The 24,567-nt window shown below is 40.8% G+C and overlaps 1 protein-coding gene across 2 annotated transcripts in view; it reads right to left on the minus strand.

Annotated features, from left to right (window-relative positions):
- LOC124121735 (hybrid PKS-NRPS synthetase LUC5-like) overlaps positions 1-24,567 on the minus strand; it is a 47,173-nt gene that overhangs the window by 19,203 nt on the left and 3,403 nt on the right. Inside the window, exons 1-3 of one of the 2 annotated variants that reach the window (XM_048383915.1) lie at positions 21,765-21,843; positions 12,056-12,277; positions 11,712-11,872 (exon numbers count right to left, since the gene is read on the minus strand). In XM_048383915.1, coding sequence (XP_048239872.1) covers positions 11,712-11,872; positions 12,056-12,276 — 382 coding nt within the window. In that variant the 5' untranslated portion in view covers position 12,277; positions 21,765-21,843. Of the gene's footprint in view, positions 1-11,711; positions 11,873-12,055; positions 12,278-21,764; positions 21,844-24,567 lie in introns of those variants that run through there. The other variant, XM_048383916.1, reaches the window with a different exon arrangement.

Consider the following 24,567-nt stretch of genomic DNA (forward strand, 5'->3'; position numbering starts at 1 on the left):
GTCGCCAGACTCTCTCTCTCTATCTCTCTATCTCTATCTGTTGTTGAGATACAGCAACGCCTCTCGTCTCAGAAGAGGACACTTCTCCACTGCTGGTGTTGCCAATGCTGGTGCTGTGTTGCCGACTAAAGACGATCCCGGCGATGACGTGGTGTCCGAATGGGTCCTCGGTATGGCCTGTGACAGTGTATGTGTCTGCTCGTCAATCGGCGACGCACGGTGTCCGCACTAATGTGTCTCTGGTGTATCCCCATGGTCTGTCGAGCAGTTTCCGCAGCAGTAACAAAGCGATCTTGAGGATGCTGACAATCCTGACGTCGAGTACTGGCCCTTGGTTCTTCCACTACGCCGTCGGTCATCTGTTGTGTTGGTGGCCTGGTACCGTTGCTGGAGCCTGTATATGGTCCTTACGTGGACTTGAAATGCACTGGCCACTTGCCTGTCGGTTTGTCCAGCTTGCAATCGTCCAAGGGCTTGATGTCGCTGATTTCTTGTCGATCTTGGCATGTGGTAGCAATTCAATAACGAGTGTATGTTATCCGATCTGGGTGGATTTTTATAGGGCAAGAAATTGGGGAACGCATGTGCATTTCAATTTGCATAGAACTGCATCGGGTTACTATGGCCGTTGCCATGATGCATTGGGCGATCGGTTTTATTTTTATCCGCTTTGTTTTTTATCATCAAATTTCACTTTGTCCGGACAAGGTAATGTTAAATTTTAGAAACTTTGACAAAAATTACCCAGATATTCAAATGACAACTTTTCATGAAATGTTACTGGGGTGACGTTTCTTTTGCGATTCAGTATATATTGTTTATATCACAATATATTTATATCACTAAATAAACAAGAACTATATGATTTTGAATTATGAACGTGTGAATGTCAGTTAAAATTACTTGAATACCTGTTACCGATTAAGCTATTTATTACTCCTGATTGAACGAGTTAGTGTGTCTAAATATAAATAGCTAGGTCTCTGACGGTAGAATTCATTAGATATATATTAAATTATTAAATTCATAATCTATTGTTAAGTTTCAGTATGTAATTTTGGCATTGATGCTGTATGTTATATTTAAATATTTTATTATTATTGCAAAAATAAGTTTTTATTTTCACGAATTCAAATGAAACCGCACTGCAGATATTATTTATAACAATACCGCACTTAGCGCATCTATCTCGCACAAACATCTGGGCGTTACTCTCTCTCATGATATGAAGTGGACAACTCACGTTGATAACATTTGCCGCTCAGCTATCGAAATGATTTGTTCGATAACAACCGTTAAATATTTACTTGACAGACAAACCCTGTCCAAAGTCTATCTTGTTTTCTTAAGGCCTATATTAGAATATGCTTCAGAGGCATGGGACAACTGCAGTCAAGAAAATTCCGAAAAACTTGAAATGATTTAACTCGAAGCCGCTCGCATGGTAACAGGTCTCCCTAAATTCTCCTCAAGATCGAGTTTATATTTTGAGACAGGATGGGAATCACTATCTCATAGAAGGAAAAATAAAAAAACTTTGTACAATCTACAGTATTGTTAATAACCTATGTCCATCGTATTTACATGACACATTATAAAAGCTGGAACTACATGTACAATACAAAATATTCTCTACGGTGATGTATCCCTAGCTGAAAGTCACAATAACCTCATCTTCAACAGCGTTCAAAAATATACACTGTCGGCTAATAGATTCGAGTAACCCTTTATCATAAATATCATTAATGTTTAAACTGCATGCATGTATATGAATACATGGGTATCTCTACCTCCTTCTGTAAGCATAATGTTTACGGGTATATGTATCCTGGTGTATGTGTGTAAATATGTGTATGTGAATGTATATATATGTATGCATGCGTATACAAGGGTATATGTGTATGTATCTACATGTAGTGTGTGTATGTGTGCATATATGTACATGTATATAAGTGTATGTATGATTGTGTAATTATATATGTAGTCTTGCATGTATTTTGGATTAATGTGTATATACAAGTAAATTATGTCTATAGGCAATTCTTATGTATGTCTATGTTATTCTTGCAAACATTATGTTTATGTTCTTGTGAAAATATATTTCTCTTTGTTACTATAAATATAATATGTGCATATGTATATGAGTATGTGTATGTATGTATGATTTTGTGTATATATGATTATGTGTATATGTATGTATTTCTGTATACGTATGTATATGTGTGTGTGTATGTATATGTGTATATATATGTCTAATCAATGTCTGTACATATAGAGTAGGGAAAGGGCCATCTAAGTTGGATAACTTATGCCCAATCCCGTTGACCATATATGTCAATAACATATGTTTAAAACAAATAAAACAAATGAAGCTGTTATCGACAGTTTGGTTTCAATCATCCACCATATCGAAGTTGTCGAGAGCGGAACATATCCGATTGTTCGTCTGGAACATAATACCGTGACCCGCGACCTTTGACATGCCACGTCACAGAGGTTGCAGGTGCCCGAGTGAAACAAAATAAAGTTCGATGTTGTAATCACAAACAGTGTTAATATCAAATCCAATGCAAATACTTATACAATATATGATTTAATCTTTACTCCATGTTTTGATTGTGGAGTCAGCGCGAAGAACACAAGTGAAATGTATAAAGACGTACGTGCGCCTCCCGCCGAGAACATGAATATTCATAGTAATATGAATATATAAAATAGCCCCACGTTGCAGACGACAACATTGCGATCGAAGCTGTCCAAACAAGCATGTCTGCAGTAGGACAAAGAGATGGTGATGATGATGATGATGATGATGATGATGATGATGATTTGGGGAAGTCGGACATATATCAGTTGATTCTCTCGATTCCGACTCCGAGTCTGATTCCCATGAAGAAATAAGTGGTAAGTAGCATTCATTAATTTTCAGTAAATTTAGTAACATGGCTACTGTCAGTGTCAAAACAATGGCGGAAATACGAATTTGAAGTGTTTTGTAATTTTCGTATTTGTAGGCTAAACGTGACAGTTGTGATGTTTCAAGTGTTAAAAATGTCTACCATACCGTTATAATCCTAGCAGAAACTATGGCTGGGACGAGTCCAAATTTACTACCCCGGTACCCACGCACCTATTACCCGACCCTACCCGGATACACACTGTAGGTCTCAAGAGATAGGTACAAAATATCCGATTGGGAATAGTTTGACTGTAGCCCTGGACAAAATGTATTTAGATACACGTATTGATCTGGTCATGCATACACTGATGTTGACTGAAATTTTATCTTTATTCAAACATATAAAAGTCCTGGTGCACAGTCAGAAAGAAATGGGAACATTAGTGACTTGTAGCGTAACCATATAGTTCCAGATCATTTTTGTCATTAAACAATATATCACATGACCAACCACGGGTCCGGGTAGTCCTGTGGGTACCCGGGTCCTTCTCAGTACCCACCCGTACCGAGTACCCGAATTCCCCGTCCCAGCCCTAGTAGAAACAGCCAACGTCCTTGTCTATTATTTCATGAAATATGAATCTTGATTTGAAATGATTTGAAAGAAAGGTTCGTTTAATTGTGAAATTTTAACATGTTTACATGTGGCCTACACGTTCGTGGAACACATATATCCTAATCTTTATGTAGTAGTAATGAAGAATAAGTCTTTCAATCTGTACCAAACTAAAAAGGTCACAGGTTATGTATATCAATTACAAGCATAATATTAGTCTTGATGAAAATAAAGTTGCCACGTTATTATTAATATTGTGTTGTTAAATATGCACCATATCTAGTCTGAAATAGTTCTTCAATAAACTTAATAGATATGTTTAAAAAAATATGTATAAATTAAGATCGATAATAAAAGTAAAATACATGATTAGAGAAATGAACTTCCATGAAATCCTGTGTCCCCAAGGGAGGTAATATAGAACATAAACCATTATCTCCCCTTGATCAATAATAAAACATGAGTCAGCAGTGACATCACTGCTTTGTCACCTCCACGGACGGGCGTTCTTTGTATCCCTTGAGGAAATTAAAGCTTATTGTTTCTATATTTTGCGTGTTTCTACACTCATCGTATGCTGCTACATTGTTACCTGTTTATGTGCTGTTACCTTTTGGCCTTCCCATTTGTAATTTGTAACGTTTATCGCTCGTTTGTGGCTCTAGTCACAGTAATTTACGGACGCAATGTTGTTCCCGCCATTTTTGCCATTCAACACTTCGCCACGTCAATTCGTGTTCTGCGTTTTGAATTCTTTCTTTGGCTTGGGTAATATGTATTTTGTTTTGGCGTGCTTAAAGCTTTGCCTTTTCGCAACGTTTTAGCGTAATTGTTTGCTCTCATAAGCTTCAATAAAATACATTCAAAGTTTTTGATTTACATTATGCTTCCCGTACTTTGTGGTTTTGCCACAGGGTTATGTTTTTGTTTAAATTCTAGATTTTCTGCTTCGCTGCACTTGTAGATGCAGCGGGAACAAATCTGGTCGGGGTCGCCCCTTCTGCTGTGATTGTATGACGCCCTGTACTTTCATAACACAGTGTCATTGTTGCAGTCCTTCGTAGCTGTTTTCCTTCAACCCGATACGAGTATCCAGGACACGCCTCACTCAACATGCTCGTCGACCCTGACGCTGATATGGCTTACAGCTCGGAGACTGCGGTCTTTCTACACCACCCTTTATCGACAACATCTTCCCTCCCGGTGACGCCCGTAACGGGACCGGTCTTCCGTCTCCTCCGCCATCTACGTTGATACACCGGTGCTCCCGAGAAGCAACGCCACCGGCGCCTGAGTATCTCAGCCGAGCTTCCCGGCGCCCTGCCACCTTAGTCAAGCTTTCCGGCGCTCCCGAGAAGCAACACCACCGGCATCTGAGTATCTCAGCCGAGCTTCCCGGCGCCCCTGCCACCTGAGTCAAGCTTCCCGGCGCTTCCAACACCACCGGCGCTCCCGAGAAGCAACAGCACCGGCGCCTGAGTATCTCAGCCGAGCTTCCCGGCGCCCCTGCCACCTGAGTCAAGCTTCCCGGCGCTCCCAACACCACCGGCGCTCCCGAGAAGCAACACCACCGGCATCTGAGTATCTCAGCCGAGCTTCCCGGCGCCCCTGCCACCTGAGCCAAGCTTCCCGGCGCCCCTGCCACCTGAGTCAAGCTTCCCGACGCTCCCAACACCACCAGCGCTCCCAGGAAGCACCACCGCCGCTTGAGTATCTCAGCCAAGCTTCCCGGCGCCCCTGCCACCTTAGTCAAGCTTCCCGGCGCCCCTGCCACCTGAGCCAAGCTTCCCGACGCTCCCAACACCACCAGCGCTCCCAGGAAGCAACACCACCGGCGCCTGAGTATCTTAGCCAAGCTTCCCGGCGCTCCCAACACCACCGGCGCTCCCAGGAAGCAACACCACCGGCGCCTGAGTATATCAGCCGAGCTTCCCGGCGCCCCCAGCGTCCCAGGCGCCCGCGGCGCCTGAGTCAACCGATTCCCGGCGACTGAGTATCTCAACCGATTTTCTACTTCGGGGCGCCATTCGCAATTGCCTCTCAGTGGGTACACCACTTGAGGATTGTCTGTGTTTGGAGAGTGCACCTCATTTCCGGCTCCAATGCGGCTTTCTCGGCTACTGCGCAGAGTGATTTACATGTCACTTGTCAAGTACTCCGACTCTAAACAACTCCGACCGGAATTAGGTCAATTGGCCAATGGCGAGCAGTGTAATGTATTTCTACAGATTGGTTTGCATGCTTACATGTATGCATGGTGCAACCACTCGACCAGACGCCTGTCGCAGTCCACCCATGTACAGATGATGGAAACGATAGACCTCCGCTGCCAACACGGCAGTCGCGAGGCACCACGTTTCATCGCCCCCTCGCTATAAGAACAATAGCGCCTATACGACGTTCAAGGGATGGAAAAGATCGCCTTCCTTCGTACGGTTTGATCTTTCAGACTACGACACCTTTATATCTTCAGCCTTGGCTACCAGATACAGCGTCGATTTCGTCCTACGACCGTTCCATCGACCCCATCGTGTTGTCGTCCTTCATCGCCACCTCGATATAAGAACAGGAGCGCTTATACGACGCTCAGGGGATGGAAACGGTGCGATCTACCCGAACCACAGTTTTACAGATTTCCTCATTCTCTTATGGACACATCGCCGCGACTTCCGACTACCCGGCTACGTCGATGCCTCGGCGGTCGATTGTGGAGCTCGTTTATTTCGTGTACATGGGGTTTGGTTCGCAGGCGAGCACACCTCTCCACGTATCGTGCTGACGGTACACGATCGGAAACCCCTGTTGCTGACTTTTCAACTTTGCAGTCTTGTAGGTGAACTCATTTACCATGACTTTCCGCTCTTGTCAGTGGCTAGTGTTCTAGGATTGCCCACTCCAGCCCACGTTGTGACTGACTGTGTTCCGGAGATCATCACCATCGGCACAGCAACAGCCTCGAGATAAAAGCGCTTATCCTGGACGTCACTTGCTGGCAGAGAATTCTCGGTCGCGCCCTGTTGATCATGTCAATGGACAACATCACCATGGTGCGGTCTTTGAGGAACCAGGGTACTCTCCACTCTCCGTCCCTGCAAAACCAGACCTTCCGCTTCCTCGACTTGGTGGTCAGCCTGAACCTGTACTTTCTCGTCTTGCACTCACATGTTTGAGAGCATGTTCTGGCACTGGCTTTGTCCAGGCCGGACTAGGTGGCTCCCATCGAGTGGAAGCTCCACCCAGTGGTCTTCGCCAGACTATGTCAAACGACAAACATCGATCTGTTCGCCACATCTCAGTTGTCGCCTTACATTACACCGGTGCCAGATCCGGCCGCTGTGGCAGTCGACGCCTTCAGTTTTCCCTGGGAAGGATTACACGCGTACGCTTTTCCGCCTCCGGTTCTCCCTCCCACGGTTCTTCAAAGATCCAGACCACTCGGCACCTGACACTGATTTTGGTCGCGCCTTGGTTGTCGGCCAAAAGTTGGTTTGTCGACCTCCGAAACATCGCCAGAGACAACCCCCTGGAACTTTCGGTGTGGTCCAACCTTCTGCTCCACCCACACAGTCGCTTGCCACACCCGCACGGTTTCGTCTGCACGCCTGGCACATCTGCAGAAAGCCCCATGAGCCAAGGGCTAGAGCAGCCAAGGTTATTGCTTCAGCCCACCGTCCATCTACACATGATGATAAATGGTGCTCTATCTAGGCATTCTGTTCAGACAAACACAAGGATCCGATGACAGCCTCACCGCAGGTCCTGTCTGAGTTCCTTCTGTACTTGCGCAGCACACGTCGGTTGAAAGGCTCTACCATCTCCACATACCTGGTCACCATTAACTCCATTCTTGCCATCCCGAATGATCGGAGAATGACGAAAATTCCCGAACTACAGGCCTTGCTGCGCTCGTTCCGTCTTGAAGCAAAAAAAAAGCCAAGTTTAGACCGCCTGCGTTGGATCGGAATGTGGTCTTAAACGCTCTTCGGAAGGTTCTCTTCGAACCACTCCACTCGTCTTCCTTCTACAACCTAAGGAAGAAGACGGTGTTTCTACTGATTTTGGCTACTGCCGCTCGGGTCAGTGAGCTCCACGCCCTCGACGTCTCCCGTGTCCGTTTCGAACGCGCCGTTCATCATGGGCCGTGCTGGGACTTAATCGTAAAGATCAACTCCCAAGACAGTCTGACAGATAATTCATTATCCCCTCCCCCCTCGTACATTGTGTGTGCCGAGGAGGAGGAGGAGCGTTTATTATGCTACGATGATCTAAAGCCTGCCGCAAGTCTAGGAAACGCATTTTTCTGCCGGTTTCCCCTTCAGAGGTCAGCCGGAATACTTTTCCCCGGTGGCTCCTCCAAGCTATATTATAAAGCCGCCGCTTTGGACCCTCCCCCAAGGCTATCAACCTACACGAGATCAGGGCTATCGCATTTACCATGGATCTTCACAGTATAACTGTTCCATCCAGTCGCTCATGGTAGGCTGTTCTTGGCGATCTGACACAGACTTCGCCAGCCACTACCTACGTGATGTAGCCTTGGACGATGTCACCGGCGTTCATAGTTATCATTCCTGGTTGTAGCCCAACAGGTCGCCTATCACCGACGCCACTGATGCTCCGATTCGCTGAGCGGGGCCCGTCGACCTCTCTGGTGTTTATCACCCCAGACAAGGGGGCTCTACTGCGTTCCGCATTCGCTCTTAGGTCAATTCTAGTTTTTTGCTACCCGCCTCATACTATTTCTGTCACCTATTTCGGTTCTCCTTTTTGCATCGACTCTCGTTTCCTAAGGACAGGAATGGTAGTAGATGTTGACACCGACGCCGAGGGCGCTGATTCTCCGATACCCTGATACCCCGTCGACCTCTCTGATGTTCCTCACCTCCAGACTAGAGAGTTTTTCTGCGTTCCACATTCGCTCTTGGGAATTGTCGTAGATATTGACGCCGACGCCGCTGATTCTTCGATACCCCGAGCGGGGCACGTCGAACTCTCTGGTGTTTATCACCTCAGATTAGAGGGCACTACTGCGTTCCGCTTTTGCTCTTAGGTAAGTTCTAGTTTTTGGCTACCCGCCTTATTCTATTTCTGTCATCTATTCGGGCTTTTCCTTTTTGCATCGACTCTTGTTTCCTGAAGACAGGAATGGTCGTAGATGTTCCGGTCATCACTTGTATGCGGTGCGGATTCATCGGACCTTGACGAGGGTTTATTGCAGATCACACCTGAAGGTATGCCCACCGGCCATGACGTCTGATAAGGATGCAATACGGAGTAATGTAGGATAAGTTAAAAAAATTAGTAAAATCGAAATATTTTTTTTTACGTTTGTATACTTTTCCTGCATTACGAAGTCTAAGTGCCCTCCCTTCGCTTCGCTGCTTCCCCACGAAGTTTCAGATGTTATGTTTGAAGCAATTATGTGTTTTGATGTGACGTCATGACTTCCGGGTCACGTGCCGACTGTGCGAGGGGTGCTGCCTTCTACCGGTTGGAGCAACTTTTCTTCAGCAGCTGGAGCTCACACAGTTCGCCTCTCTGTCAAAAGATAGCAGTAAATGCAAAACGGAGTAATGCAGGATAAGTATACCAATGTAAAAAATATTTAGATTTTACTAAAATTAATACTAACTTAATCACCAAGTAATCTTCAAAATTATCAGGTCCCTGCTCATCAGCGGGAATCTGTTCAGTCCCTCTGCTTCTCAGCGGATGGGAACCTTTTGGCTTAACTTAATTCACGTCTGCTTTTCAGCAGAAACTTAGTATTTTGCTGCTGGCAACATAGTTGCCCATTGCTGCTGCTGCTGCTGCTTGCTACTTGCTGGTAACTCAAGTTGCCAAATATAACTCATTATAATAATAGCTTAGGGCAGCCCACAAGTCCTGCCACATCTATGACCCAACATACGTCTTTCTTATTTCTCTTGCTTTGCCATCTTTGACAAGGCAGGTTACTTTGCACGGGGTATTTCAATAATCTGAAATGTCCGGGGGGTTTTCGGGCGGGTAACATGTGCCTTCCTTTTTTCCAAATAAGTCAAACATTACCTTTTTTCAAATTCGTCAAACAATACCAAGTTACAAAGTTTGTACGTCGAAATGATGTTAACCTGTAACTTCGGATAACGGTAATACATAACAGGCAACCACGTCGTCATCGAAATCCATCGTCAAAATGTTCCCGACAGATAGATTGATTCCAGAGTTTAATTTCGATTATACTTTGAACATTTCATGACAAAAATCCCATATAAATCTAACTGATAAATAAATGTAAGATAATACAGGTCCTGTATTGGGTTTGTGTTCAGTATTCCAAGTCTTTAACAGTGCTTGATGGTCATGCAGTGGCGGGTGATGTAAATAGGGCCGGGGAAATTGAAATCGGGAAAATATGACCAGATCGCAACGTTGGAATCTTTGATGAATGAATGCGTTTATCATCAACACATTACGACAGATTTCAGATCATCGCTAGAACAGTAAGCTATGCTTACAGAATGAAGTTACTAATTCTGTTGCTGTCAAATATATGGTAAATCCCAAACGTGCATATTGTATTGTTCTGTGTTTGTATAATCGTTATTAGTTACAAATGAAAATAAACCAACGTCATTTAGGATTCATAAAGATACGAGACTAACTCGTTCATTCGTCTGTATGCAAATTTCGTCGACGTGCAAATGGACATGTCCGCCATCGCCCGGAAGGAGTATTTTCAGTGAACTGATTTACATGAGCCGTGAGGAATGCTTTTCGGTGCCACATAAGTAAAAATATGCCATGCATAAGGGCATGTTCTTTGCAGATTACCTAATGTGTTTTTTTTACTAAAAAAAGGAATAATGGCCTAAAAGAATAATGATTTATTGCAATGAAGAAAACACAAAACGTCGTATAACTTCTATTTTGAAATGCGGTTTCGTTCTCTTCTTTCTAAAAGTGTGTAATTTTAAATTTCATATGATATGAGCATGTAGGTAATAAACCACAGATTTTAGGGATAAGATTTCATTCCTTTATTATAAATAGTTTTGTCATTAATATGCATTTTCCGACATAATACGAAAATGATAACGTTATTATTTCACTAATTTACGATCAAAATGGCGTCACACATATTTGACGATTTCGCTGACTATTTTCCATGGAGATGTTTCATTTACATCACGGTAATCTGGAAACAAACAAGCTTTCGCATAAACTTTTTGGTTTTTACATTTTTGGAGATTTACAACCTGACGAGACGCGCTAAGTATTCAGTGCGGTATGTCAACAAAATAGCTGCCATGGACATTTTGTAAAAAATCGCATATTCAATTACGTTTGCCGAGCTATAAACTACTGATAATCACGTTAATGCTTAACAATATTTACATAGACAGTTAGGGAATGTTTGAACTTTTATAGTATAAAATTTGAAAAAAATGTGAGTTTTACCGTTGTTACGTTACGTCGTTTTTAGACGAAGGTGTGCACTTTTCACAACGTCACTCGCAAATAAACGCGGCACAGCGATAGTACATAGGCTATTTATAGGTGGCAGCCAGAGGGTAAAGGCCCAATCATCTGAGCGAAGATACTAAGTATATCATATGCAAATCAACTTAACATTCATTTATACTGAAATTTTAGAAATACCATTGACCATCATTAGGTTTTGGAGCCTATCTGGTAGGAACAGATATCAATGTGTATAGTTTCGAGCATGAAGGGTTTTCGGTTGTGTATAAGGTGATGTATATACTGTCAAGTCGTGGGCAGTTTAAGACCTTGTAACAATGTGAACAGCGCCACCATTGGAAAACTGTGTCGATCACATGGAATGTAATAACCTGTATATGACTAATCACACGAATAGTAAATCTTGTATATCAGTCCCAATTAAGTGAGTTAGTGAGTATGGTTTTACGCCGCTTTATGCAATATTCCATTAATATCACGGCGGGAGACACCAGAAATGGGCTTCACACATTGTACCCATGTCGGGAATCGAACCGGGTCTTCGGCGTGACGAGCGAACGCTTTAACCACTAGGCTACCCAAGTCCCAATTAAGGGAAGGGTACAACCGATGTTGATCGTAAGGGATGTTAATAAACCATATACCACCGTGTAAACCTAGCTTACAATTTTGTTTCTCATTGGCATGCTACCATTCTGAACCATCCCAATAACAGATGTTTAAACAAACCTATGAACACTCCCACTTTCTGTCCCGCTATCTGTTGCCTGGTGATGCCAGCGTCCTCTAGCGCCATGTACGTGCACTCCAACACCTGGCGCTGCTGGGGGTCCATCTGGGCAGCCTCGGTTTCGTTGATCTTAAATAGCTTGTTGTCGAAGTGATCGAAACTGCAAAATAAACACGAAGGGTAATTTCTCACATAAGCTTAATTATAGTCAACTGAATTGGATCATAATCATAATCACATAACAGTAGTTTGTAAGAAGCTTCGTGCTCATGATCACAACTTATAAGAAAACAATAGTGAATATGTTATTCATGGATATACGACTATTGTTGATTTTTATTACTTTTCTATGAGCCCTGCTTTCTTTGCGTAGCTCTTCCCCGCAGCATTGACATCAGAGTCAAAGAAGGCGTCCATGTTCCATCTCTCAGGGGGGATATCCACCACGTGGTTCTCTCCCTTTGCAAGGACATCCCAGAATTCCTCCAGGCAGGTGGCGCCAGGAAAACGACAACCCACGCCTATAATGGCTATTTCGTCACTCATGCTTCCTTTCGACTGCATCCTAGAAAAATTAAACCTGGGGCAGTTAGACGTGTCAGTGTCATTTCTCCCGGGCAGTCAAACACTTATTTTTATCTTCATCAACCCATGACGAACATGCATTGCTTGAGCATAATTAATCTACCTAGACATCTCAGTAAAATGTCACAATACATCGCGTGACATTAGTATGTATCGTCAAAAGTGAAGCTGTTTATTTTTACTCTTCAGCTTACTTAAGACATAAACGACGAGTAGTCGTTGTTTACCGTACAATAAAACACAGCAGGGAGAATAAACCATGAGGGGCGTAGCAGAGTATGAAATGGGTTTTGTCTGTCCTATTTATATGGTACGGACGATCTGACTCTTCTGCATCCTCTGTATATTTCAGGCAAAATGGAATTTTATTCAAGCATACCTTGCAAAAGAAAGGCGTTTACTGAAACGAAGTTTGACAAGTTTATTGCTATGGTGTGTGGTTTTTACTTTTTAGTCCCCATTATATTGTGTCAATAATTGATTTATTATTTAGTAAATAAAATCAGTGAAATAAAAAAAATGGATTTCTTGAAATCACAAATTTTAAATGTAATTATTGATATTTTCCTGGTACATATCGCAACAAATAAGCTTTAAGTCAACACTAGTGTTGTTTCAAACGTCTGTCACGCTTTTAATTTTATGGATATATTTATTTGTGCTTGTTTGTGAATTAGTAATAATTTATTTCAAGATATTTAGCAATTTTAATAGGCTAAACCTGACATCGTGCTAAAGGAACTCTTGTAATCTATGCAGTGAAGGGGTCATTTTATGTGAACAGAGCAGGATCATTACATTAATTGATATAGGAAATTCGATTTATTGACATCTACAATTCGCCATTAAAATAATTAGATATTACAAAAGAATTATTGACATTACAAATTTCATTACAATACATCATAAAATAAATGATTTATATCACTAAATAAAATTAACGGTATCAAAAATGCTTCTGATGATTAAAATATCTCAAAACAATTTTATATAACATCTTATTCGCGAATTATTTGCCTTAAGGCATTTGGAGCGTTTGCAAATATCACGAAATATATTCAGTACAAAAGAAATAGACAAAAATTCAACGCAAGAGAATAACCACTTTTAAAAGGCAAAATACCGGTGAAAATAACTGAAAATCTGATTATCTGTCACTTGAACCCGCAACCCTTATTGTAAAAACTTTTCACATTATTTTTACTTAAAGGGTATTTTTTACATTAAGGATTGTAACGATACACTTATATGCTCAGCTCAAATATACAACATCGCGTGAGAGTGACTTAAATTTCCGCACAAAGTAGATGTGATTTATATCATATAACACAGCAAAACGACTAGTAATGAGATGACTCATTTTGATCCCCGTTGATGTCCTCCTCTCACGTTATAGACCGTTGACTTCCTATGCACGATTTGTGTTCTCGGGAAATATAAGTCTCGAATGAGGATCTTTAACTGTCGTGTAAAGCCCTAGAGCGTCATGGTAACCTGTTTTGAAAGTCAAATAATGCACAGAGCAGCGTCTGCTAATATACCGGATATCTATTTTAAAGAGGCAGTTTCAAATTTCGGAGCGTCATTAAAGTTGTTTGGACGTTATCCTAAAATTATGTTTTATTCCGTACATTATATGTACAGTAAACTACGGTAATAACGAACTCAAAGGGACTACTATTTTTTGTTCGTTATAACCGTAGTTCGTTATAAGTACATATACAGCATGACTACAGCAAATAGTCGGGACTAAAAAGTAAGTTCGTTATATCCGTCAGTTCGTAATAAGCGTGTTCCTTATAACCGTAGTTTACTATATATATATATATATATATATATATATATATATATACAAGTAATTTCATCAGGTGTATAAGTATTGAATATAGAAAAAACAGATATTCGTGCTAGTCAAAACGGAAGAAAAAGCAGTCACAGATGAAGATTCATTTAAGATAATTATGTATATTATGGTTATAATTTGAAACATTTCTGAATAATAACAACAACAAAACTTGTTATATCATGTTTGCTTTGGTCACAATTTTATTCGACTTGAAAGAATGTTTAAGCGTTTGACGAGTGTATTTATTTGTGATTGCTAATAAACCTGCTCGCTTGGCTGCCCAGCTGCGTTAGGCATAACCCTTGAGATGCGTCTGTTGTACCAGTATATATTTTATGTTCGTTTGAGCGAAGCGAATTAGAACATAATTGTAATTATCTCAAAATCTTCAAAATAAAATAAATTATACATGGAGCGTCTTTTACTTTCGCCAACAGTGCAGTTCCCACCAGTGTTATCAAATAAACTTTATGCAATTGTGATAAGTGGAATTTCAAGTTTACCCCGCCAGTTACATTGTAGACTCACCAGGGAGGCTGAAAAAAACTAATATGTCAAATTTGGAAATGTCCTTCACGTGTCCTCCATAAACATTTGAAAGCTTTACTGAGGCCTTGAATGTTGTAGACTTAATCAAACAACTTTGGATGAAGAGTCGTTTACGCTCTTGAGAAATCTTCGAAGAATCGGGCATTCTCGTATAAAAAGAGAAAAATGTTTTTCTATGATCTGCTGATGTGATATTTAATTGGACTATTTTTTTATTATATTGGTATATAAGCACAAGTTGCTGTTTACGTAGATGCAGCCATGTGTGTGGGGTATCTGATGGATATGTAAATATATTTATAGGCGTGGTGTGCAGGTGATGTATTTAACTGTATTTCTGAGTGTGACAGTAGATTTGAAATGACTGATGTATATGAGAGTAGAATTATGAAGCCGGTCGTCCGTGTGTGTGTGTGTGTGCGTGCGTGTGTGTGTGTGTGTGTGCGTGTGTGCGTGTGCGTGTGCGTGTGTGTGTGTGTGTGTGTGTGTGTGTGTGTGTGTGTGTGTGTGTGTGCGTGTGCGTGTGCGTGTGCGTGTGCGTGTGCGTGTGCGTGAGTTCGTGTGTGTACGTATGGCTGTCTGTTTCGGGCGGGCGTGTTGAACTTGTTGAGTAACACTGTCCACAACTTGCTTGATATCATTATCAGTAAACATTTACGAAATATGATCCTACAAGTACACGTCACACACGACGACCGTGATGGATCCTGTAAACATTTACAAAATATGATCACGGAACCTACACGTCACACACGACGACCGTGATGGATCATGTAAACATTTACGAAATATGATCACGGAACCTACACGTCACACACGACGACCGTGATGGATCCTGTAAACATTTAGGAAATATGATCACGGAACCTACACGTCACACACGACGACCGTGATGGATCCTGTAAACATTTACGAAATATGATCACGGAACCTACACGTCACACACGACGACCGTGATGGATCCTGTTAACATTTACGAAATATGATCGCGGAACCTACACGTCACACACGACGACCGTGATGGATCCTGTAAACATTTACGAAATATGATCGCGGAACCTACACGTCACACACGACGACCGTGATGGATCCTGTTAACATTTATGAAATATGATCACGGAACCTACACGTCACCACGACGACCGTGATAGATCATGTAAACATTAAAGAAATATGATCACAGAACCTACACGTCACACACGATGACCGTGATGGAGCCTGTAAACATTTAGGAAATATGATCACGGAACCTACACGTCACACACGACGACCGTGATGGATCCTGTAAACATTTAGGAAATATGATCACGGAACCTACACGTCACACACGACGACCGTGATGGATCATGTAAACATTTACAAAATATGATCACGGAACCTACACGTCACACACGACGACCGTGATGGATCCTGTAAACATTTACGAAATATGATCACGGAACCTACACGTCACACACGACGACCGTGATGGATCCCGTAAACATTTACGAAATATGATCGCGGAACCTACACGTTACACACGACGACCGTGATGGATCCTGTAAACATTTACGAAATATGATCGCGGAACCTAAGATAGTAGTTCCGGCAAACGTTCACACGATCAATTTCACAAAAAAATTGTTCACATCGTGTGAACTCTTTCTGTCCGTTCACAGGTGTGTGAACTCCAAATATCAGATCACGTGACTACCCCTTCAGCCAATCAGCATTAAAGAAACAGTGTAAACTTCAAAGAATGAACTTATTTAAGAATTGAACGTCAGTTTGGATGGGTTCATTGAAGTGTGAACGATTTAAAAGCGCTGGTTACACTGTGTGAAGTAGTTCCGGCAAACGTTCACACGATCAATTTCACAAAACATTGTTTACATCGTGTGAACATTTTCTGTCCGTTCACAGGTGTGTGAGCTCCAAATATCAGATCACGTGACTACCCCTTCAGCCAATCAGCATTAAAGAAACAGTGTAAACTACAAAGAATGAAATTATAGGAATTGAACGTCAGTTTGAATGGTTTCATTGAAGTGTGAACGATTTAAAAGCGCTGGTTAAACTCTGTGAATACCCCTGCTTGCGAGGAGGTTCATACGAAAGTTTAAACCAGCGCTTTTAAATCGTTCACACTTCAATGAAACCATCCAAACTGTCGTTCAATTCCTATAATTTCATTCTTTGTAGTTTACTGGTCTCGCCGAATAATATCGTAACAATATTTGCTTAAATTTGAAGTCCTCTGGTTTCGCCGAAGAACATTGCAACAATGTTATTTTGTCGGTATTTGCCGGCTCTCGGTCATATACGTTTCCCCCGTTTCAGCTATGCAAAGAAAAATAGTTCTTTGAATATATACAACATAATCTAGAAATATATCAACATTATTTCTTTCTCTTAACAAATTACAAACAATATTTGGTATAAATCAAATCTTAAAAATAGGTTACAGGAAGATGAACAAAAATATAAACATGACCTCGATGCAGCGAGGTCAACCTTCCAGCGCGGATTTATATATGACGTCACATAAGTTTGTAAAGAGGTGTATTTCGAGTCGAACGGGAGCATGAAATTTATACTGCTGTTGAAAAAGACGTTTATGGAGCAATTATGGAAAACACCCCGACGCGTGAACCCTCTCATGGCACTAGCAAATTGGGAATATCACCGATTTATGAATGTGTTGCTTGTGTTTTGATAATCGCAAACTAATTCGGACGATGCGGAATGGACTCGTTGGGATTGAACCGAGTGCTCTGAAACGTGTGTGTTTTGAGTTAATTTTCAATGTCAGGGTGTGTTATATTTGGAGTTGGGGATTTGTCGCGTGTGCTGTAATACTTTGCCTAGCTGGTGTTTCTTGTCACCTGAGATGGACCTACTGTATGACCTGATACTAGCTTCAGTTCTGTGCCCCGTCACTCCTCATGTGCCGCCGCTTCTCGGCCTAAAATGCACGGAGAAGGTCGGCCAACTCAGAAACCGGAACAGTAGATTTCTAGTCTCCGATGACCAATCGATAAAACAGGTAGGCAAGTTTTGGGTGGGTTTTTTAAAAATTTAAGTTTCATTCCTTACCTTTTTATGTTTTATGGTTTCTCAAAATCTTAGATTTTTTTTCCGATACGATAGTAAATCGGGTTTTAGTTTGGGATTGATCAGGAGCAGTCGCGTTTGCTCTGTGTCAGCGGACACATCTGAGCAGGGTACGACATTGTTTTCATTGGTGCGAGATTCCTGTCATTTCCGAAAACAAGGCATTAAAGTCAAAATCGCTCAATAAATCAATTTCGTTCACATCAGTAGTTTTACAGAAATAATTTTCAACACTTGCGTTATTAGTATTGAAAGATAGCTATTCCATATCCAAATCACCGCAAGGACAATTCATTTTGTTCCATGTAGCAGCTAGACGACATCAATCACCAGAACCAAAGCATTTATTTATTTATAAGTCCGCTGAAATGTTACAAGACCAGGCAAAAATACTAAATTAATAATATTGCTGATAAATACAGGTATTGAAAAGAAAATAGAAAACCGAGTTGATCGTAAACACCAATCGAGAATTCGGGGAAACCCCTGAAAGTAGTTCCGGCAAAAGTTCCCAGGTGTGTGAACTCCAAATATCAGATCACGTGCCTACCCAATCAGCATGAAAGAAACAGTGTAAACTTCAAAGTATGAAATTATTAATGATTATTTTGTTCTATTTGTTCTGTTGCATCCTTTACCTCCCTCTGAACAGGGTTGTGAATCCTTCCTTGCTGACATCACCGTACAAGACCAAGATATTACCATCTAGTAGTAGTCCTGATAACATTTACCAAAGATTTTTAAAGCCAACAGCAGATGACAACAGCATTATGTATGATCTTCAAGAAATATCTACACTGTTCAACATTTCCATTTGACTGGAAATTAGCTCATGTTGTGTCGTTGTATAGGAAAGAAGACAAATCGTTTCCTTCGAGTAACAGACCAATAATCTTATTATCCATAATTTGTTTTTGAATTATTTACCCAACATTTTCATAGAAATCCGCTTTTATATAAAGATCAAATCTGGATTTGTTCCAGGCCACGCTACTGTCTCACAAGTACTTGAAATACATAATAACATTGTTTTATCTGTTGACAAGCACAAATTGTATCGTATGAAAGTCTGTGATACATGTACCTTAAAAGCGTTTGATAGGGTTTGGCATACAGGCTTACTATAGAAAATAGAAAAATAGGGTATTTATGGTAAACTCTTATGTTATATCATGGTTACAACGTTACATTTCTGGACGGAAACAAAAAGGTGTTTGTAAAAATCGTAACCTATCCTAATTGAAATACAATGTAATTGAAATCAGCTTGGGTACCCTAAGGTTCAGTTATTAGGTTCCTTTTTATTCCATGTATACACACTTGAAAAATTGGGTATTAATTGAAAACTCTTATCATTGTTACATTATTACATTTCTAGACAAAAAAATGTTTGTAAAAATTGTAACCAATGCTCATTGAAATACACGTCAGATGGGGTACCCCAAGGTTCAGTTATTAGGTTCCTTTTTATTCCATGTATACACATATGATTTGGTTTTACAATTCAACTAGTTTATTTGCTGATGAGACGTCTTTGGTGCATAGTCAGTTATATATCTAAACATAATGGCAATGATTTTTTTCTGAATCATGTATTATAGTCACATGTACCAACACTTTGTAAGGATTACCCATGGCGACACTGAGTATAACCAGAGGCCTATAATATGGTCTCTGATATAACATACATATAATCCCATCAGTAAGAAATCCGCCACACATTCACAGTACACGTGGGACAGAGGCAAGTTGAAGTGTTTTAACTGTGAAACAGGAACTATGTTGACGATCAACCTCATTAATGTAATTGCCAATGTCAATGAGTCGCCGTTGTCAGGCTTGTGTCACTGCTAATGGTGGTCACACCCGATACTGACTTGTGAACTGACAGTTAAACCAACACGACTCTTAGCCAGACATAGCGTTTACAGAGGCCATAATGTTGACACTGTAGTGATAAATTCATATTTCATGGACATCAATATATTGGTCTGTAGCAAAAACGTTTTTTGTCTTCATTTATTTATTATTTCTTATGGTAGTCAGTGATGCACAAGAACTGTTTTCCACAAGTATATAACGCAGGACACTAATCCAAAACGAACATCACATACACCATACTATATTCTATGCACGTTTCTTATTCTTTGTGTGAAGTACAATAGCTACATTACGAAAAACATAACATGCAACACAACACAAACTTAATGGTTATTTCATTGAAATTGATCACATTTAACCAAGAAACACCAGCTTTTCTTCTTTACCTTGATAATTTTTCTCTTGATGAAATTGATAATGAATGTTCAGTTACTGATCTACTCTTCTGAGCTGGGTAAAATGTGTTAAATGTTTGCACTCAAATGTTTTACATATTCAATGACAAGGCGAGGAGGGATCATGTCAAGATGTTAATGTATTGATTAAACTGGTAACCTGGCGGAAACATGCCCATGGTGGTATTTTTCCTAACCAGGCCCGCAGCACTATAGTGAGTGTGTTGGGTCTAATGCTGCAGTTTTCTAGTTATATTATGGCGTCCTAGCGCTATAAGATTAATGAGATTACACAAGGATTCATAAAAAAAGGTATCAGTATATATAAAAAAAGACCAAAGTGAACCGAATATTTCTCATGGTCAAAAGTCATCTTGATATGATATGAGCATATAAAAAAAACTATTTAAATACATACGCCTGATATTTCAACTTGAACACAACTTTCTGAGGCATATGAATACTAGTATTTGAAAACTTACAAATTAACACATGTTTTACTGCCCAATGAAAACCCTTGTAAATTTTGAATTTTTAGACTCTACAATGGATGACAAGCGAAGGAAAGACTTTCGAGACGCAGTAATATCAAGTATGGGGAATGTACTTTGGATTGATGCTTAGAAATTTCTGAAACTCGGTCATAGTGTTCATGACAATGGAGCTTATACATATGATAATATACGATGTGCGAAGGTCATATGTTTCAAACAGGTAGCTTCATATGAAATAAAGTCTGAAAGTTAGTTCAGTTTTAGCCCCCTGCTGTTTTAAAGCTATTCATGGTTTTCCCACTTATTTGACAACGGCTTGCCAACAATTCTTTCATATTGTAATATCTCGAAAAAGGCGGAGATGGGCGCAAGACCGTGGATATTACTTTCCCTTTATTATGGGAAATCTCGGGACATGTTTTCAGTTCCAAATTCCATTTAGCGCTCTCATGTCAACAGGCAAATAGCTTTACGTTGCAAACACAGTATATGAAACCTCGTCATCTCAAAGCCAAAATATCCGGAGCTCGAGGCAAGCAAAACTAGGACCATAGTGCCGATAAGTGAGTGATTGAGTATGGTTTTACGCCGTTTTTAGCACTATTCCAGCAATATTAAGGCGGGGGACACCAGAAATGGGCTTCACACATTGTACCCACGTCGAGCATCGAACCCGGATGTTCGGCGTGACGAGTGAACGTTTTAACCGCTAGGCTACCCGACCGCCCCAGTGCCGATAAGGATTGTGCAGAATGTACGTTGTCTGATTAAAGTTAGTTTAATATCAAGGCATACTTGGCAAATATTGTGTTCGTTGTGTATGGCTTCATCTCTCCCCATACAAGTACAGTAAACTACGGTTATAACGAACTCAAAGGGTCTACTATTTTTTGTTCCTTGTAACCGTAGTTTGTTATAAGTACATATACAGCATGATTACAGCAAGTAGTGGGGACCAAAAAGTCAGTTCGTTATATCCGTCAGTTCGTTATAACCGTAGTTTACTGTAACATCAACATGTACGTTAGGCAGCAAGAAGTGTCAAGACTCGAAAAATGAGCAGAGGAAACAGGACATTAGCAATTCGTAATACTTGAACACCGTATGTAGACATAAGGATACAGAGGTAAATAGGAACATTTGAATTCAAAGAAAGATGATGGTTTTAATGTATCAATTGTTTTGTGTAATATTTAAAGGATAACTCACCTAATCCATGTTCATGTTGGCCAGTCTCAGCATTATTTTTAGTTGGGCAAACTTCATGGATGCATCTGAGGAATATGTATACAGCTTTCTATCAGTCTATATATATATAGATATATGTGTACAATTTGTCACGTGACACGTTGTACACGCAATTTGCAAACGTCATGTGTCTCGTGTTCAGGATACACTCCCAAATTGATAACATTCCAAACCTATGAGTGGCCGAGAAGAAAACTGACTGGTTGAAGGTAAGACTTGAAACTGACATCCTTGTACGGTTAATGGTAAACAAAAATTTGAAACTAACATATTTTTGCTACCTTTATCTGAAAGAATGCACCCTTTGAAGTCTCCGTAAAAAGATCATGCTCCATTGTACCTAAAAATGTAAACGCAACAGGCTGGAACTGTTGGGATATTAAGGGAACGTTTTCTTTTGAGAAGATGAAGCCATCCGCCTTTTTATACAACCGCGTGGATAACCCACTAACCCACTAACCCACCAACCCACTAACCCACTAACCCACTAACCCACTAACCCACTAACCCACTTGCGTGCCATACCACAGTATACCGACTCCGACCCGACCAGTCCTTAATCCCGAGCCCCATCTTTTAACGTCTTTTGATATGACGCGGCCGGGGATCGATCCCCGGACCCTCCCCTGCGGGCGGACGCTCTACCACTAGACCACGGAGGCGGTCTCTTTATGTAGAGACCTAAACACGAAGCAGTTGAGGTGGTCTCACTATCTCTTTTATTTCTAGCTTAGGTGTGTAAATCAGTGGAAGCGAATGGGATATTTGACCGTTATTGATATTGACATTGATCGATACCTTAAGCTTCATTTAAAAGTGAAAAGTCAGAGTGTTTGATCGAATATTTCCTCGCTGCGACCCATCCCAAAGACGCAGAACCAAACTATCGACTCAATCCGTGCATAGACTGACAGTCAACAGCAATCTACAGCAATCTATTTATTACTTTAGTATCTATTTAAAACATCTTTATTATCTTTATTATAAGTCAGATCAACAAATGTACTTAAAACACCTTTTTTTACATCGTGCTATGTACATACGGGCAATGTTTCTTAATTTCTGACTGATATACTTTTCAATGACACATAGGCACCATTTAACAATGCCAGACAATGTAGCTGATTGATTGATCCACGCGATCATTTGATTGACAGGCGAACGTCTAAATGGAACAACGAATCAAATCATTACTCCGATCCGTTTCGTTTTCGCTGCCGATTTCAATGTTGACAACAATATTAGAATATTATACGATTTGTTATGGGTTTAAGAAAATTACATGGCTACATAGGCACATGGGGATAAGTAATCGTTTGCAGACGTAAAGACAATTTTAGAAGAACCTTTGTCTCACATATGTATTATGTTATGCGGACATACGATATGTAAATAATTATGATTTTTTTTTTTTAAACAAAAAACATTCCTAACTGTAAGTTAATACTCTAAACATGTTAATAATATTCGGCAACAATCATAAAAGGGAGATACGATCTGCCCCAGAGCGGTTGCGGCCCTCGCCTGCACCCGCTAGGAGGCGAAGGGCAATGTACCTGTCAAGCTCTATCCGACCTATTTCCCTATACAGCTTTTCGCTTCGGTGAAACACTGCAAACACGAAAACGTCGCTTTGTTCCGTATATGATCATTGGACGGGAAAACGACCTTTTTGAACACTTTCAAACCATCGTTTTCCCGACGAAATAACGTCGTTATTTGACGTTATTTTACTGGGAGAGAACGTCATTGCTATATTTATGTCATCTTATATCTATATAAGATAGACATTAACGACTGTTACCGTTATGAAGTCATCCTCTCATATAACCTTTTATTGTTCATAGTCGAACGGGGGGCACGGGTGGCCCAGTCGTCTAAGGCGCCGCGATTCGCTGTGCAGAGTTGCGTCCCTTGGGCATGCCAGAAACCTATGATTGTGGGTTCGAATCCCGGTTCGCCCCGATTATGTTTCTAGGTTTGTCAGCACCATACCCGTACTCGTTGGTTTCACCGAAGTGGCAAACTTGAATCACTTCGAGCTTTCCTCCCACATTAAGCTGACACGCTGTGATATAACTGGAATACTGTTGAAAGCGGCGTAAAACCCAACTCACTCACTCACTCACTCATAGTCGAACGTACGCTATATCGCTGATACAGATCTCATGTATTTGAATGTTAACACTAAAGACAAGCACACGTCATTATTTGTTCAGTGAAGATATAACACTTATGCACGTTTATTAGTAACTTTCAAAAGTTGTGCTCTTCATTTAATAATTTTGTTTTCACAATACACATGTAGCACTACCCGACTAGTCTGTCACACATAATAATGGGTCAGTTTTCAGTCTTGTACTTACTTACTCTGGTGTTCCTGAGGGAAGCTTACTGAAGCTTATTGGCTAGGGTTTTATCTCCTATTTTTCGAGTAATCCTGTTATATCTTTAATTATTTAATGGAAACCTGTTCTCTGGATCACAGCTCCTTGATAATCCATAACAGTTAGGGTGAACATTCAGTTCCCCATGCAAGTAAGTGAATGAGCGTGTTTTAACGCCACAGTCAGTCAAAGGCCAATGTTGTACGGTTTGGTGACACACTTCTACCAGGTCGAACATTGTGGATCCTCATTTGATTCGCTCTGTGAGTGAGTGAGTTGGGTTTAACGCCGCTTTTAACAGTATTCCAGTTATATTGCGGCGTGTCAGCTTAATATGGGAGGAAAGCCCGAAGTGATGCAGGTCTCAGACGTTAACC

Source organism: Haliotis rufescens, unplaced genomic scaffold (assembly GCF_023055435.1).
Source record: "Haliotis rufescens isolate VD_foot unplaced genomic scaffold, xgHalRufe1.0.p SCAF_5, whole genome shotgun sequence".
NCBI lineage: Eukaryota > Metazoa > Mollusca > Gastropoda > Lepetellida > Haliotidae > Haliotis > Haliotis rufescens.